Source organism: Porites lutea, chromosome 8 (genome assembly GCF_958299795.1).
Source record: "Porites lutea chromosome 8, jaPorLute2.1, whole genome shotgun sequence".
Classification (NCBI taxonomy): Eukaryota; Metazoa; Cnidaria; class Anthozoa; order Scleractinia; family Poritidae; genus Porites; species Porites lutea.
Genome location: NC_133208.1, coordinates 7,492,382 through 7,508,939, shown reverse-complemented (window position 1 = coordinate 7,508,939; position 16,558 = coordinate 7,492,382). Strand labels below are relative to the sequence as shown.

General features: G+C 38.1%; 4 protein-coding genes across 4 annotated transcripts in view; 3 read left to right on the top strand and 1 right to left on the bottom strand.

Annotated features, from left to right (window-relative positions):
- The window catches only part of LOC140945160 (uncharacterized), a 388,260-nt gene that overhangs the window by 242,686 nt on the left and 129,016 nt on the right, over window positions 1–16,558 (top strand). The window lies entirely within an intron of this gene.
- Window positions 1–16,558, top strand: part of LOC140946920 (uncharacterized) — a 147,306-nt gene that overhangs the window by 95,400 nt on the left and 35,348 nt on the right. The gene's annotated exons all lie outside the window — the stretch shown is intronic.
- Window positions 11,885–14,755, top strand: LOC140946886 (uncharacterized). Its single transcript, XM_073395993.1, has 2 exons — window positions 11,885–12,226; window positions 12,346–14,755. Exons 1-2 carry the CDS (start codon window positions 11,885–11,887, stop codon window positions 14,269–14,271), a joined length of 2,268 nt encoding a protein of 755 aa, XP_073252094.1. The 3' UTR covers window positions 14,272–14,755.
- LOC140946909 (P2X purinoceptor 7-like) lies at window positions 14,477–16,132 on the bottom strand. The gene is made up of 4 exons (XM_073396012.1): window positions 15,689–16,132; window positions 15,454–15,580; window positions 15,166–15,344; window positions 14,477–14,612 (listed from the first exon to the last, which is right to left on the bottom strand). The coding sequence occupies exons 1-3, from the start codon at window positions 15,915–15,917 to the stop codon at window positions 15,173–15,175; spliced, it is 528 nt and encodes a 175-aa protein (XP_073252113.1). The 5' UTR covers window positions 15,918–16,132; the 3' UTR covers window positions 14,477–14,612; window positions 15,166–15,172.

The following is a 16,558-nucleotide window of genomic DNA, read 5'->3' as shown; positions in this document are numbered from 1 at the left end:
ATTGAACAACATTGTTCAAGTATAAAACATCCTCATTGACAAACGGCTCGTCATAACTAAAAAAGCTTATTCACCAAAAGTTGGTACATACAACAGATCAAAAGAGCTGAAAACTGAGGTACGTAAAGTATGAAACATTTTACCAACCGCAAGTATTACAGATAGAGACGTTTTATTAGTAACAGTATTTCGTCTTTTGATTATTTTACTTTGATCATGAACGGCCGTATCGACACCACTGCGTCGTATGTGAAAATATTTTCCTGCTACGGCCAACAGTTAAAGTACCTTTTTTGATTCACTCTACCCCTTTCCCCAAGAAATGCTTAATACCCAAACTAAAAATTGGACTCTAGCCTTTCTAATATTTAGGTCTTTAAAGTCGCCAATGGGGTTTTGTGTTAAAGTGGGAAGTTGAAATTGCGAATTGACTTCGTAAGGCCAAAACACAGTGTGTACTGTGGTCAGTATTTTCTGCCTACTTTTATGTTAGGCAAGTCACGGCTCACCAGTGAATTAGCATTGTAAGTAGTTACGTTTGAGTTGTTAAGTAAGCGAAGTCGCGACACGAATGGAGTTGTAGGTTGTGAGGTCACGGTTAAAGGCCTTCACTGTATTTTTTCACAAGTTTATGTGTATTTTTCCCTAGCATGAGGTCAGATCACTGAATTAAAAACATGCCCAAAGATGAGTTCAGTGAAGTCTTAAATTAAACAGATATTCTTTTTATATACCATCGAACGATTGCTAGTACCTGGTATAACAATACAATTACCCTTTAGTAATGCTTTATCGTGCTTTTACAACTTCCTTGCATTCGCTCAAACTGTTCTTTCGATCCCCTTCTTAAAAGAGAGGACCTTACCTCACATTTTCATAGCACTTTAAACGTTTGTTAGCGGCATAGCACTTTTTAAGACAAGAGAATTTATTCTATCTCACGGCTATTAACAAGGAATGATGTGCATTTCTTTCGATGATGTGAATGTTACTGAAAACAGAAGTTAATTGAACAGGCTAAAACGTTTTCACTCCGTTCTTTCATCTAGTGTAAAATCCTGAAGACCGATTTACATATCGTCATATATCTGTCGAAAATTTTCCTCTTCAAAATATCCTTTATCATCGGTCAATTGCTTCTTGTTTTGTTTTGTTTTGTTTTTTTTTTTCGCCTGAAGAAGGATTCAAAGAAGTCATATCAAAATGTTAGCGATGGAATTGAACGTTTTATTTCAGGGTTATACAGTATAATAAAATTGCTCCAAATGGGAATACAATTCCATTGTTTGACTGTATAAACATAAAACAAAAACGAACATAAGCTTATTATCAAAAAATCTTACAACAATAGATCCCAAAATGCGAAACAACAAAGCGGTTCTAGTAGACTTTCCTGATTGTTTCTTTATTCGTAATTCAGTTTTATTAACAACTCATATTTTCGAAAAGACGACAAGAACCGGAAAAGTTCATTTTGCTGTTTGCGATAAGATTGACGAAAATTTGAAATTCACCGGCACTGACGCCACGCAAGCATGCGATCCGATGAATATCAAATGACAGTCCTGCTAAAATTTCTCATAACAACTTGTATAATTATACGAATGTTTCGACAATCACCCAATCAAAATCACTACCTGGTTTTCGGATAGTGACGTCACTGAACAGTATGTAGGCCAGGTGTTTTCAGACGTCTCTCTCCGGAGTTTGCAACTTACTGTATCACTCTTTATTAATAAATCTAAGGCTTTTTTTTATATGGATATGAGAAAGACAGACCTAAGGACGTTACTTCTAACCTCAGCGTTTATCGAGTGAGTCATTCATTATTGTGAATTAAGTGCATTTCCTGCGTGGATAAGTACAAACATCGTTTATTAGGGTATCATCTGCACTTCCTCCTCCCTCGCTGACGACGCCACCGTTTTCTTTTGTGCATAAATTAATTCATTCACCTGCTGCACATGCTAAGAAAGAGATGGTGCCTAAAATAAATCCCAGGCATTTCCGTTTACGGGCTGTATAGCTTAAAATTTTCTCGGTGTTGGATATTGTTCCACAGACTTTGAACGTAAACATTTAAGATAGGCACTCAACCTCCTTCGGATTTGACTTTATCATCTTAGCCAGACATCAACATCTTTCAGCAATACTCACTGCTTGGAACCGACACCAACTTTTTTATCACTAAAACCCAATCGAAAATCGAGTAAGACGACACCAACGAGGTCTACCTTCCCCGCTCTTTTTGAACAACTCTGACGCTGCAGTAATTTATTTAGTTGGTGCAGTAGCTCGCAATATGTGGTCTACTGGATAAATGAGTGAGTTTGCAGAACTTGCTTAGGATTCCTTGCTTATTATATAAGTTTCGTAGATCTGTAAGTAATAACAGAAACTTGCCGTTACCACAGAAGGATAAAATGACCATGACCCATCAATCATGGGGTTAATACACTATATTTTTTTTAAAAAATAAAATGCATTTGTCTCTTTGCGACCAGATTGCGGAATTTGTCAATTTATTACCCATTAGGATAAGACCGGAAAAATGGAGCATCAATTACACATAGATCGATGACGTTTTGAATGGCCAGCTATTAATGTGTGCATGTCAGTGATTAATTAGAAGGAGATCATGCTTGCAGTTTTTGGTCAAACATTTTTATCAGTACGCAATAAAGTGGCACCTCAGGTGACAATTAACTGTCTTTTTTTGCTTTTGAATTTGAAATTAATCTTGTTTGGCGATCCTCCTGAAAATATATCGAAACACATCCCGCGTTAAACTTCACCTTTGAGTTTTAATTGCTGGGGCTATTTGGATCTTCACAGGCAAACAACTCAGACAATTTAAGAAGCGAACAGCAGAAGGCTTTTAGTCACCAAAAATTAGCAGAGAAATACGACTGATTAAAAGAGCTAGGAAATTTTAGGTACGAAAAGTATAAAACTTAATAACAAGAATGATATGGAGGCGAGAGGTGATTTTTCCTAAAACATTATTTCTTAGTATTTCAGTACTATTCTTACAATGATTCATGACCTGCTTGAGTGCAATATTCCTGTTTAATTCGGCACCACTTTGCTGTATGTAAAATATTCTTGTGTTTTATATACATGTTACATATATTTTAACGAGGGCACGTCTGTTGTCTTGTCTTTTCATCCACGACTTCCTCCTTCCATCCTTCCTTCCTTGCTTTGTTTCAGCCATTAAAAGACCTACCCGGATCCGAGAATTGTTTTATTATTTATTCAAAATAATTCCTAGTTAAAAAATATCGCGGATAAAACATGCTTACCTCAATCGATGTTAAGTTCCTGTCTTCAACTGCATATTTCTCGTCAAGTTCTGAAGATATTCTGCAAACCTTGTTTTTCATTTCAGTATTTTTCATTTTGTTTTCTTTTAATTAAATAAAAGTCTTAAAAATTTTACTTTATGTTTCACTTCAACGCGTTAATAATTGTCCAGTTTCTGGGTTGTATTTTGACAGTCGTCGCATAAACGAGCTTTATGTTTTTTCCAGTAGACTTTCTTTTACAGTTAGCATGTTCATCGCTCACGTCACGGAGTTGGTTCATAGAAGCACTTCGATGTATCAACGACCTTGTCCATTCAGAACATCCGATTATTGCTTTACCATGTTGGTTTTCAGAATGATTTCAGCTACAGTGATTGGATTGCGTTTAGAAAGTTAAATATTTTTTTCACAATTCTTGAAACTTTCCTCCATCAGAGGCATTTGCGATAATATTTAAAAAAGGAACGAAAAATATCGGGTGTTGTATGGACACTACTGGATATACAGCTAATAGAACACCGAATGATCATGGCGACAAGATGCAAGTTTAGCGGACTTTAATTCCCTTCGCCTAACTAGAGACTTGTTTTGTATGAACACATACTTGGAGCCTTGACGAGCCAAATTTATAACTAAGAGTACCTGTCGAAATCTTGATGGCCACGAGTTTCTCTATTCTCTCTTCCGGTTTCGACCGGTCTATTCTTAATTTATTTGCTCTATTTGTTTATTCATCTATATTATAATTATTTTCTCCCCAATCGACGATATATTTTACGTTGTAAGGAATTCTAGTTTTTTAATTGATTGAAATATTTCGAAACTTGAACTAGAATCAAACTTAAACAACTGAGCAAACAGCTGCTCGGATCTTTCTCTAAAACTGCATCTGTTTAAAGGGAAAGAAGTAGACTACGAGTAGTCGTGTCGCCTTTTCTCGCGTGGGGTGATTTTCACGCGCGCTCGCGTTTCGCTCGCTGTACTATCCCTGAGGAAAAATGGGGGACTACTCGTAGTCTAGGAAAGAAAGGTGTTTTTTTTCCGTAGGTGATTGCTGAGGAGATGAAACAACCTTTCCCTTAGAACAAGGTCAAATTTCATTAAATCCGTGTTTAATTGGGAAATGTAGTCAACATTTCATGAGGTCTTCATGGCTTAAAAAATGCAAAAAAACAAAAAAACAAAAACAGAAAGAAATAGAGTGGAAATTCTTGAAAGAAGTTCCACTGAATCTTTATAACGTGAAAACGTATTTTTAAGACGGCAGCATAACTGTTTTTTGTTGTTGTTGTTTTTCTTTATTTTTTTGTTTTCGTGTTTGTTTTTGTTCGTTTTAAGTCCCGGTCACCACGGTCTCCCAGTAAGCTTGAACGGGCTTTTTAAAATTGACTTTGTTTGATCCAATAAACACCAAAGTGATCTGCTATCGGACTATATAATTCCCTAGGGTACTTCTTTATAATTAAGCTGTCTCCGTCTCCGGGGGAACTGCTGTACTGAAGTTACTAATAGGATCATATAATTATGTAGATAAGCTGCATAGATAATTAACGTTTTTGCCTGCAAATCGGGCACAGATTTTATCCCCCGTTTTACCCTGAGCGGGGTAATACATATATAATGGGAATCATGTATTTTTTTGTGAAATAGAGTGACGGAGTTAATTAAGGAATTCAGCCTCGTGGCACCACCGGCATTTTCCAGTAGTTTTTGATAGATTGGACTAGCATAATTTTCATCTACTTTTCGAAAAAAGAAACACACACACACAAACACACTGCCAGCATAATTTGCACTTTTGGCTATTTTTGCAGTACAAAATTTGTCCTTCTAGAACATTGAACCATGTTTTTATTTTTTGGCCCGAGATCAATGTTACAGGCAAATCTAAGTAACGATTTCGTTTATTTGTCTGTTTATTGTCACATTCATGGGACCTCGGTCCAACAGTGACTCAGGAATCTTTCCACAAGACTCAACATATGGACATAACAAGCTCGGTTACCTGGGGTGGCGTCCCCGTGTTATTTGTTTATTGTTTGAGTTTTTATACTTGTCAGACAATGAATTAAGCACTCATAAAGTTTCTTTGTGTACATAGGGAAAATGATTTTGCCATTTACTTGCGAGGTATTGAGGTGTTTTTACCAAATTTAAAGTATAAAGTAGAAGCATAATTTCTTTCTTTTTTTTTTTTTTGGTTTTTCTTGTTTTTGCTAAAACGAGCATAATTTACAAAAACTAGCAGAATTATTGGCATAATTTTTGAAATATACGAGCACTGCAAGTAGCATATCGTGTTACTTTCGCGAGCACAATCTATCAAAGCCTATTTTCCAGGGGTACCCTCCTTCCTCCCCTCCCCACACCTCCCCTCCCGCTTACTAGTGGTTATTAAACTTTGCGTGCATAACTCTTACAGCCACGAAATTCAGTGACATGTTATGAACAATGATTATTTTGTTTTCAACAGATTGGACGATGGCTGGCATGAAAACATTAATCATTATTTCCGTTATCATGTTCCCAGTGGCGATGATAACAGAGGAAGATGTAAATCATGGAAGTAAGAACTAACAACTAACAACTAATTTAATCGCGCACCTGCGGATTGTCACCATTTTATTTCAACATCCTGTCTCTGCTTCATGTACAGAAAGCCGCTTAACATTTTCAGTTTTACACTTTCCCTAAAACATCATTCCGGGAATTTGTTCACCATATTTTTTACATCCTCCATAAAATTTGCATGAGAATTGTTTTCAATTTTTCCTGTAAGTATAAGCAGTCATCGTAAGAGGAACTGAAGACAATTTAAATTAGCACAATTCTTGGGGTAAACAAGGTGTTTTACGGGCGATGTAAAAATGGTGAATATGTTAACAACTTCATTGTTTTATTATTATTATTTTTTAATTTAACCCTTCAAAAATGGGCGATCAACATTTCGCAAAATTTTTTACTTAGAGAGACCTTTCATGAATTGCCTTGCTCTATTTAATTTTTTTCTTACTTGATGAATTTGAAATAAATTTTTAGTTGAGAATATCTTGCTATACAGTCAACTTTCCCTTAACAAACACCTCTTTAAGACGGACAACCCCCTGGTGTTAGCCCCTGTCATTGTCCAGTCATTTGACTTTAACTGTGCTCTCTATAAGGCGGAAACCTCACTAAGAAGGACAACGGACACTTTCAAAACCGTCAACGGTCCCTTGAGAAGTGCTTAATAGGTAATGAAAAATACCGCAAAACGGAAATGTAGGTGCACTACATGACAAGTAATTGCAATTAGGATAAGCAAATTACATACCCATTCCAAATACAGTACGCGTCTTCTTACAGCTCGTATCTTCTAAACGCCTCATGGAGAACCTCTTAACCTGTGAAACAGCTATCTTCTCCGTCTTTTAGCTGAACTCTTTAAGCCTAATGAGAACTTCAAATGGTGATATCAAAAACAAACCATTATAACGAATTAATTTTCATAAGCTTAAGTACTTACGGTGATGTATTGTAGAACCCCGGCAACTCGAACTCTGAGGGGAAACGAAAAACAGTTCGAGTTAGCGAGTTATTGGGGTCGATTGAACAATTCAATTTACCATGTTGCAGTTATTTTTTGGTCAAGGGAAAGGAATTTTAGTTCGAGTTGCCAAGGAATGCTAGTTTTCCGAGTTGGAGTTGACTGAGTGAAAATGACTAGAACTGTGGGGTGAAATCCAAGGGAAATTGTACTTAGTTTGAGTTAGTGATCGAGGAGTTCGAGTTATCCGAGTTCGAGTTATCGGGGTTTTACTGTATCACTATTTGTTTTGCTTGAGTATAAACTGTTGTTAAAAGCAGCAAATACTGAATTTTCATTACTTTGTAGCCTTGTTCCGATTCCAACTTTCCAGTACATTGATTCGGTTTTTTTATCGTTTAGATAGTAAAATATATGTGGACTGTATTTATTGCAAATAAGTTTAGCTTTATTTTCTTGTAATTACTGGCACCATCTTACTTTGACTCTCTCTTACCGGGACACCTCTCTTTAATAGACGAAGAGTTATTATTGTTATTATTATTATTATTATTATTATTATTATTATCATTATTTTCATTATTGTTTTATAGTCATTTTTCTATTATTGTTATTATTTATTATTATTAGATAATAATTTATTTTAATCGTTATATTAATTTATTATTGTTTTGCACGATTGATAAAGTATCATTAGCTTGCAAATTAAAATTTACTGTTCATATGTGTTGCTGGTTTGCAGTTTGTCCTGTTCCAAAGACAAAAGAGGAAGAGGAGTTTATTAAAGAGCGTGAAAGGAACAGAGAGTTAATGGAAGAAATCGCCAGAGAAATTGAAATGACCTGCTTAGGTAAGTTAAGAAATGAAAAAAAAAACAATAATAATAAAAACCTTGGATGAGCAAGTCCTTCCGCGCGAATTGCATGCCCTTTTGAATAGCTGAACCCTTTGGGGCAGTTGGGAATGTTCCATATGGAATAATGTAGAGTTTGCATTTCTAAAGCCACTTTGACTTACCCTTTTAGTTTAAGCAATTTAGTTGGTAAGCAGCGAATGCAGGAAGTTATACATACATATACTGTATGTCTACAGGTAGTCATTTCGACACCTGAAGGAGGATCATAAGGTTACAAGATCGATATCTCTCCTTAACCCTTACAGATAACCCACCCAACCCAGGAGAGGTTGGGCACACCACGGTATCAACGTCCCTTACTCTTACTCGCACCAGTAAGTGAAAGGGCTGTGAGATGGGACCAACGGGTTTTCGTCCTTATATCCTAGAAGTCTCAAGAAAGTCTAACCGTTTGCAGATGTCATTACAAAGGCAGCACTTGCTTCTCAGTAATTTAAAGAGCCTGAGTGTTTTTGCGGTCGGGATTTGAACTCGCGACCTCTCAGCAGACCAGCGCTCTCCCTGCTGAGCTAACCAGACGGCGGAGGTTAATAAGAACTTGGCACACTGCTACCTTATTATGGAAATCCTGACTTATCCTGTCAGAGTTATAAACAAACATTTTGGGCAAAAATCCACTGCCAATTTCGCGATTTGTCCACTACTCTTTTCAATTTGATTCCCCCCTTTTCCGGAAAGCTAACTACAAGGCACAATTCCATGGATTAAAAGGCTATAAATTGGACTAAATAATAAACGAATGAAAGACAGCAAGCAAGAAACCTCCAGAAAACATTTCTGCCAGTTTTAGTCTTTTCTCAAAAACGCACAAAATTTTCGGACTTGGAACCAGTAATGGTAAACATTTTTGACAAAAGATTTCTAGTCCATGAGCCGTTTTGTGAGAAGTGGGTAAAAATGCAATGTACTAGTAACCCCTGATTAGACATAGTTTCCTTGAGACAAATGTATATCAAATAAATCATATTGGAGAACTGCGGAAATGAAATCAAATGAAGAATGATCCTCGCAGTTGTGAACACAATTTATTTATGCAATTACGAAAGAAGCCTGAAAAAAATTCGGGACTTTAACGACATTTGAACCCGTGACCTCGCTATACCGGTGCGACGCTCTAACCAATTAAGCTATAAATCCACTGATGTTGCAGTTGGTCAAGCCATTTTTGAGTGAAAACGCATGTTTTTTCCACTTTTTTGCGATCTTAACCTGATTTCTAATTCTTGGTAAAATCCACTCAAGACGGCGGCCTAGATGGCGTTCCTTGTTGGTGACGTCACAGGCCTCCAGCAGCGCCACCACCCATAAATTGTACTTCATCTTGTAGAGAAGATCGGAGGCTTTCCACTAAAGACAAAATCGTTTCGAAATACTGCAACATATCAGAAACTCTGAGGAGGGGTTCCATCAACCCCCTCCCCTTGTACCACGGTGGGAGTATGAATTTGCGTGTACGTCCGATTGTTAATAAATCCGAATCAGCATTTCATGGATTTCCCGTATTACCGTTCTATTAGGAAATGCGAAAAAAGATTTGTAAAAATGTTCGCGTGCAAGACAACTGTTCTTGAGAACAGCTTTTCAATAAAAGCAGAATTTAGCTGTGAAACAAAAACTTGCCGACTAGTTACAGCGGAGCTCAGACTAAACGTTAGCGTAAACGAAAAATAGCCAATACCGCTTTACGCAACAAGACGGCAGAAAGAAGAGGACGGCAAAACGCTTGTATGCGACAAACGTGACAGGTCTATTACTTACGTGTTTTGTTGTAATGTTTTCTGGTCTTTTGCAAAAAGACCCGTTTACAGGAAGGGGAAGTTCGGCGGAAAAGTTTTTCGAACAAGATTATTGTCACGCTTGTTACACAAGGTTTGCCTTCTTCTTTCCTCTCCCGTACTGTTGCGTAATTAAAAGCAACCGGACGGGAGAGGAAAGAAGACGGCAAACCTTGTGTAACAAGCGTGATAATAATTTTGTTTGAAACAATTTTTCGCCAAACTTCACTCTCCTTTAAACGAAATTTTTTTGTAAACACTAGTAAACGTTAATGCCAGGTGAATATCACGACAAAACACGTACGTAATAGTCCTAGCCTATCACTTCTGTCATGCACAAGTGTTTTGGCGTCCTCTTCTTCCTGCCATCCTGTTGCGTAAACTCACAATTATCCCAAGCGGACGTCAGTCCAAAAGCACGCGAAATACTAAGACCAGAAGTCTAATTTCACTTGCATAGAAACTACGTAGCCTAGTAACACGATACGACAAGGGGGCCCTAAGGGATGCAACGTTTCTTGATTGGAGTATTGAGACCAACGTTTTCTCAATAGGATTCTTGTTCAAAGTACGTCAACAAATAAATATTTTTCATATCTTATAATAATTTGAACCAGGAGGTCATGATCTCAGTTGTTTGAGCTCAAACATTGTTGCGAATATAAATAATCAAAACAACTGTTAAGCTGGCTTAAAGTGTGAAAACTAACTTTACAGGCCGTGAAAGTAAGAAAGGAATTCTTATAAGTAACTTCTACTTGCTGATTTTTAGACGAGTGTGAAACTGGATTACATAACTGCCACGATGATGCATACTGCACCAACACCAAGCGTTCTTTCACGTGTACTTGCAAATCAGGATATTCTGGGGATGGTGTCAACTGTGCAGGTAACAAACCTACATACGCAGCGTGAACTTACAGGATCTAAACTTTAGTTGTATGCCACCTCATGAGAAATAAAAAATAAGCCAATAACAAAAACTAGAAACTGGTTTCCCATCAATTTATCACAGGGACATGTCTTTGTTATGAGTAGCATGAAACAAAATAAACAAAAGAAGTGCTCCTTGTTATTTCAGGGTTACCGTTCGAATGCATTACACTACTATCCCCCATTCGATAGGAATATAAATATCGAACTTGGTTAGTTTCTTGATAATTTAGCCTCTTTATTTCCAGACGTAGACGAGTGTAGGACACAAAAACACCAATGTGATAAAGCTATTTCAGCGTGCGAAAACACTAAAGGATCCTTCAAGTGTCACTGTCGCAAAGGGTATTTTAAAAGTGGACAACATCAGTGTACAGGTAACATCCACTTCAAGATCTCTTAAAGGAGAACTGAAGTAAAAAAATAACCATTTTTTAAATTAATGCTTAAGACCCGAACATTAATGTTTGACGTCTTTTTTGTGATTTTTTGCCTTTTTTCCCACTCGAAAAAATGGTTTTGCTCGCTGTTATGGGCCTTTAGCATTGCGGCTCAGAATCGGCCCGTCAGCGGTTGTTTTCGAAGCGTGTGACGTCACGTATGGGGAAGAAACGCGATGCTCCACAAAAAGACCACTGAAGGTCTTTTAAGCTGAAGAACCCAAGCTCGATGTCCAGCTGTCTTCAAGGGAAAATTGTACCCAAAATGCCAAGGATAGCATATTCTAACAGTTTGCCACACTCTTTACTGTATAGGCTTAATCTTTAAATTCGGAGATCTCCTCGGGATAAAAGTGTGGATGATTCGACGTTGGCGCGACACTGTAAACAAGAACCGCTAGGTAACTTAGGTTTACTGTACATCTGTTTGAAAGACGTACGTGTAGCAGAAATATTAACAAAGTAAAAATATGAAATTTGTACATCAAGGATTTTAATTGCTTGCAGCAACTTGTAAGCGTCGATTTATTTTGTAATTAAACATTCTCTTCTTTATTGATTTTGGTCAATTAAAGTGTTCCCTTTATTACAAGCTGTACAGGTTTCAAACTTTCCCGCTGGTGGCATTTATTTATTATTTGTACACGCACCGGCAGAAGTTGCCATAATTTAATGTTTTAATGAGGTTATTTAGTATGAAACTGGATCGTTTCGACGGTGTTCTGTGTTATTCTCGATAAGCTGAAAGGGCACGATGACGGGGCACTATTCTACAAAGCACGTTTGTTTGAACATGGCGCAAGTTGGCGATAAGTGAGTCCAACCTTTCGTAATTTTTGAGAGTTACGAGGAGAAATTTTCCGGTATTGCACAACGCGAACCGTATAAATAAAGCTATTCGTAGCACAAGGTTTACTTTCTATCGTTGTGTTCGTTGTCTTTCGTAGTTAGTACTGTTATCGGGATATAATTCTAAATCTTTCATCATGGTCTACTGTAGCGCTGTGGGTTGCAATAATGATTCTCGATATGTTGGTAGAAAGCAAGGGGTAAGCTACCACAGATTTCCCACTGATGACAAGCTCTTGAAAGAGTGGCTGGCGAAATTATCCCGGCTAGATCTTGTTGTTACAAAAGATTCCAGGGTATGTTCGCTTCACTTCGAACCTGAATGCTACGAGCGTGACCTAAAAGCTGAACTTCTTGGACTTAAATCTACCCAACATCATTTGAAGCCAGATGCAGTGCCAACAATTTTCGATCACCGTCCGAAAAAGAAGCCGAGACTATCATCTGAGAGGCGCCTCCTGGAGAGATCTAAACAACAGGTAAGGATTGTCAATTCCTATTAAAAAAAAAAAGAGTTTGCGTGCTGTATTTTCTCATTGGAATATTAATCATTTTCTAAATCTGGGTTGGTGATAGAGGCTAATTCCTTCTATTGCAGTTCATTAGCTCTGTGACATCCTCTCACCCTGCCCTACCTGTTGCTGTTGGAGAACCTAGTACTTCAAGTGCATGTGACCAAACAGCCAGCCCCAGTGAACAAGTTCTTGAGGAACCTGAGAATGTGAAGATCGCATCGGTTCCTACTAGCTCGCCTATAGAGACGCATGATTTTGGATGTCAAGTTAACACTCGAGGAGAGAGTCTTATGCTGAAATCAGTAGGGACTCAAACACCTGACTTCTTTCGTCTTCGTGACCAGTACACTCAGACGGAACCAGGACTTTTTGATGGGGAAGCCTGGTTCTTTAACACTGAAGAAGAACCAGGCAGTGAAAATGAGAGTATTGAAAATGTATCCCCTCATAAAGACCCATCTTATATCCCCTCTAAAAGTGAGGAAAGTGATGAGGATGAGGAGGAAGAAGTTTCAATGGCAGTACCATCAAAGTTGAAACCTCAAACTCCCCAAAATGACTGCAAATGCCTAGTATTTATGGAACAATTGGATGAACTTTTGCATCGATGCCCTACATGTGGGGCAGTAGTAAGCAAAAGAGAAACGTCCACTCGGGGAAGTCAACTATGTGTAACCCTGAAATGTAAAAATGGGCACATAAAATTTTGGAAGAGTCAACCCATGCTCAAAGGGATGGCTGCTGGAAACTTGTTACTGGCTTCAGCAATTTTACTAAGTGGAGCAACGTACACAAAAATAGCATCTTTATCTGAAATTTTGAACTGGAAAATTTTTAGTGAAAAGACATTTTACAACATTCAAAATATGTACTTATTTCCTGTAATTAATGAAGCTTGGCAGGCGGAGCAAAATTCTGTTTTCAGTGACCTTGAAATTGAAGACCTGTGGCTGTCTGGAGATGGTCGATGTGACAGTCCCGGACACAGTGCTAAATATGGGACATACACCATGATCGATCAATTCAGTGACAAGATAATTGACTTTCAAATTGTTCAGGTTAGTGAGGTGACCAGCAGCAATGCAATGGAAAGGGAGGGGTTTAAAAGATGTATGGAGAATATTCATGACAGAGGAGCCAACATAAAAGTAGTCGCCACAGATCGCCATGTCAGTATACGGTCTGATATGAAAAAGAATTTTCCTCATGTACAACACCAGTTCGATGTTTGGCATGTAGCAAAAAGTATCACTAAAAAACTCACAGAAAAGGCCAAGAGGAAAGAATGTAGTGAACTTTTCCCCTGGATCAAGTCAGTCTCTAACCATCTTTGGTGGTGTGCAGACACTTGCGAGGGGGATAAGAATCTCTTACGTGAGAAGTGGATCTCCATTGTCCACCACTCAGCCAACATCCACTCATGGGACAGTGCTGACTTGTATCATGAATGTCCCCACCCACCCATCCCTAGAGAGGAGGCAAGGACAAAGCGGTGGCTTCCTCCTGGTTCCCCTGCACACGAGGCTCTTAAGGAGGTTGTTTTTGACAAAACCCTCCTTAAGGACATCGAGCAATTAACACTAAACTGCCACACTGGAACACTGGAAGTGTACCACAGTGTACAACTGAAGTACCTTTCCAAGCGGCAGCACTTCTCATACAAGGGCATGGTTGCTCGCACACAGTTAGCAGCCCTCGATCACAACGCTAACACTGGGAGGCAGCAAGCTACTGTTTCAAGGGGCGAGAATGAGGGGGAACTGAGGTACAAGGTTGTGTTCCCAAAGCAAACGAAGGAACGGGTTGCAAAACCTATCATGGAGAAGACAACAAGAGAACACTTAAAACCCATGCTTGATTCAATAGTGGCAAGGAAGTTGCAAGATGCTGCTGATCGGAGCGCAACACTCACAGCACCTCACATCCCACGTAACATTGCTACAAAACCTCGGCCTGCCAAAGCAGATGTCATTGCAAAGCACACATCAAGATTTCATGATTCTATATAAACACACAAATACATATTTTATTGTTGTAATACCAAAAAGTGCAATGTATGTATAATACAGGTTAGCTTTAAGTGTTTTGATTGAATTCAATCATATTATTTGGTTTTTCTATCAATCTTAATCCTTACTCTCTTGGGAGTGGCCAAACTCTAGTCCAAAATTTTTCAAACTCTAATATGTCAATTCACAAAATAGGACTTATTTTCACCAGTAAAGAGATGTACCTGAAGAAATTTCACTTGAATGGCACCTCAGTTCTACCCGAAGAAATTTCACTTGAATGGTCACCTCACAGAATTTCATGCACAGAGTTACGTTCGTGATTTAAAAATACATTGACTCTAGGGAGAATAAGAGTTAAGATAAATATTTACATGTCAAGATTACATCAAAGAGGAGACAAATTTCGCAGATGTCCGACACAAGTCATGCTTTAAACATTTTTTTTTTTCACTGATAAAAAATGCGGCTGATTGCTCATACAAAATTGAATTTAAATACTGAATATTACTGTCTTACTACGACCGAAACATTTTCCATAACTGCCTTGCAACCTACAGGATTTCACTTATAATAACAAAATGCTGTTGATTGTCCGGTCAAGATTTTATTTTCGAAAAATACTGAAAATTATTAAAACTCGCTGAAATATTTCAATTACTATTTTGCAACCTTCTAATTATTCAATAACCAATTACTTTAAATTTAAAAGGAGATGCAACAAAATGGATTGAAGTAAAACATAACAATTTTTATACAGATAAGCTTAATTTTTATTTTTTTAGTTAGACAATGTACATGCATTTGCGAAGGATGAAACGATCTGCAAGGATTTTTATGCCCGGTTGTCATAAGGTAAAACAATGTTTACACGCCAAGACCAGGATTGTTTACCTTGAAACTAACTTAGCTCGAGTTCTGCTTCCTTGAACCCGGCATATTGTCCAGTTTCATCAGGAAACTCGTGTCGAATGGCTTTCACAACACACGCTGGAATCACTCGCCGATTTTTTTTTCCTAAGGCGCCATGTGCCCACCATGTAAACTGGCGATAAGCTGCTAAGCGCCAAGTTCTAGGAAAATAGAAAAAGCAAAATAAGCATAAATAGAAAATATTTACAGAGTACATGCTTGGTGGTACGATCCTTCGGGCCAAAAAAAAAAAAAAAAGCAACAACTCACCTGTTCTCAATGAGATCCGGCAAGGGATTACAGCGTATGTTGTGAATTGCCACTAGAGCAGTATTTAACACGTCAGTATCAAGGCAAATAATCCTGAATTTGGCGTGCTCCGTAATACATCCAACTCCTACCAGACAAAAACAAATAATAAATAATCCTTTTGACCGCGATGTCCTTCTCAGTATTCTTAGTGTATACATCGAGGGAAAAGAAGCAACCTAAAACAAAAACAAACCTGATTCATCTAACTTTTGATTCAGTTCCGCCAGTTCTTGGCAACAAAAACACTCTTCCTCCGTTGCCATTGCCACGCATTCTTCACAAGAGCACCATTCGGTGCTGCCGATTCTTCCTCTCGCATCTCGTTGATTTGTATCACCTGACTCACTTTCTTCCTCCAGATCAATTGGTTCTTGGCCAGGAGGATACGTGGGTTCAAACTGAAATGGTTGAACTCCGCTCATTACGTTAAATCGATATTTTTTACTGAAACAGATGCTGCGAGGACATCCAAAGGTTGATGCTATAAGTACGCGCTACTGTGCGATTGCGAGCCTTCCCCATACCTTACGTCATAACATGCCGCTGACAGTTAAGATGAGCCCACGATGATCGGGCCCAAAAGGCGCGAAAACCAAGACTTCAAACCGATTTTTTGAGCAAAAAATAATAAACGAACCAGAAGAAAGAGCAAAACTCAATTTTTTACACTTACAGCCACCTAAAAAACAATACAAAAATGGACGGATTTTTTACTTCAGTTCTCCTTTAATTGAAACATTCAGATGCTTCGTAGCCACGTCTTCTGTTTATGTCAAGTTAGCGCCCTTACAATTTTCTATTTTCAGCTTTTTTGGCGCTTTAAGTTGAAACGGGTTTTCTTTGAGCGAAGCACGCTAACTGGAGGTAAATCCTTATCCCTTTTAATATACATAAAAACTACCAAATTTGTATTGCCTACCTCTTTTCAGTGTCTTAACTATTATAGTGGTGGTTTGCCCGAAAAAAAGGGGAAACTACCAAACAAAATGAAGATAGACAACAACTGGTTGACATGCGTTGCCCAGGGTGCGTTGCCCAACGCCTTTGCTTATAAACTCCCTAT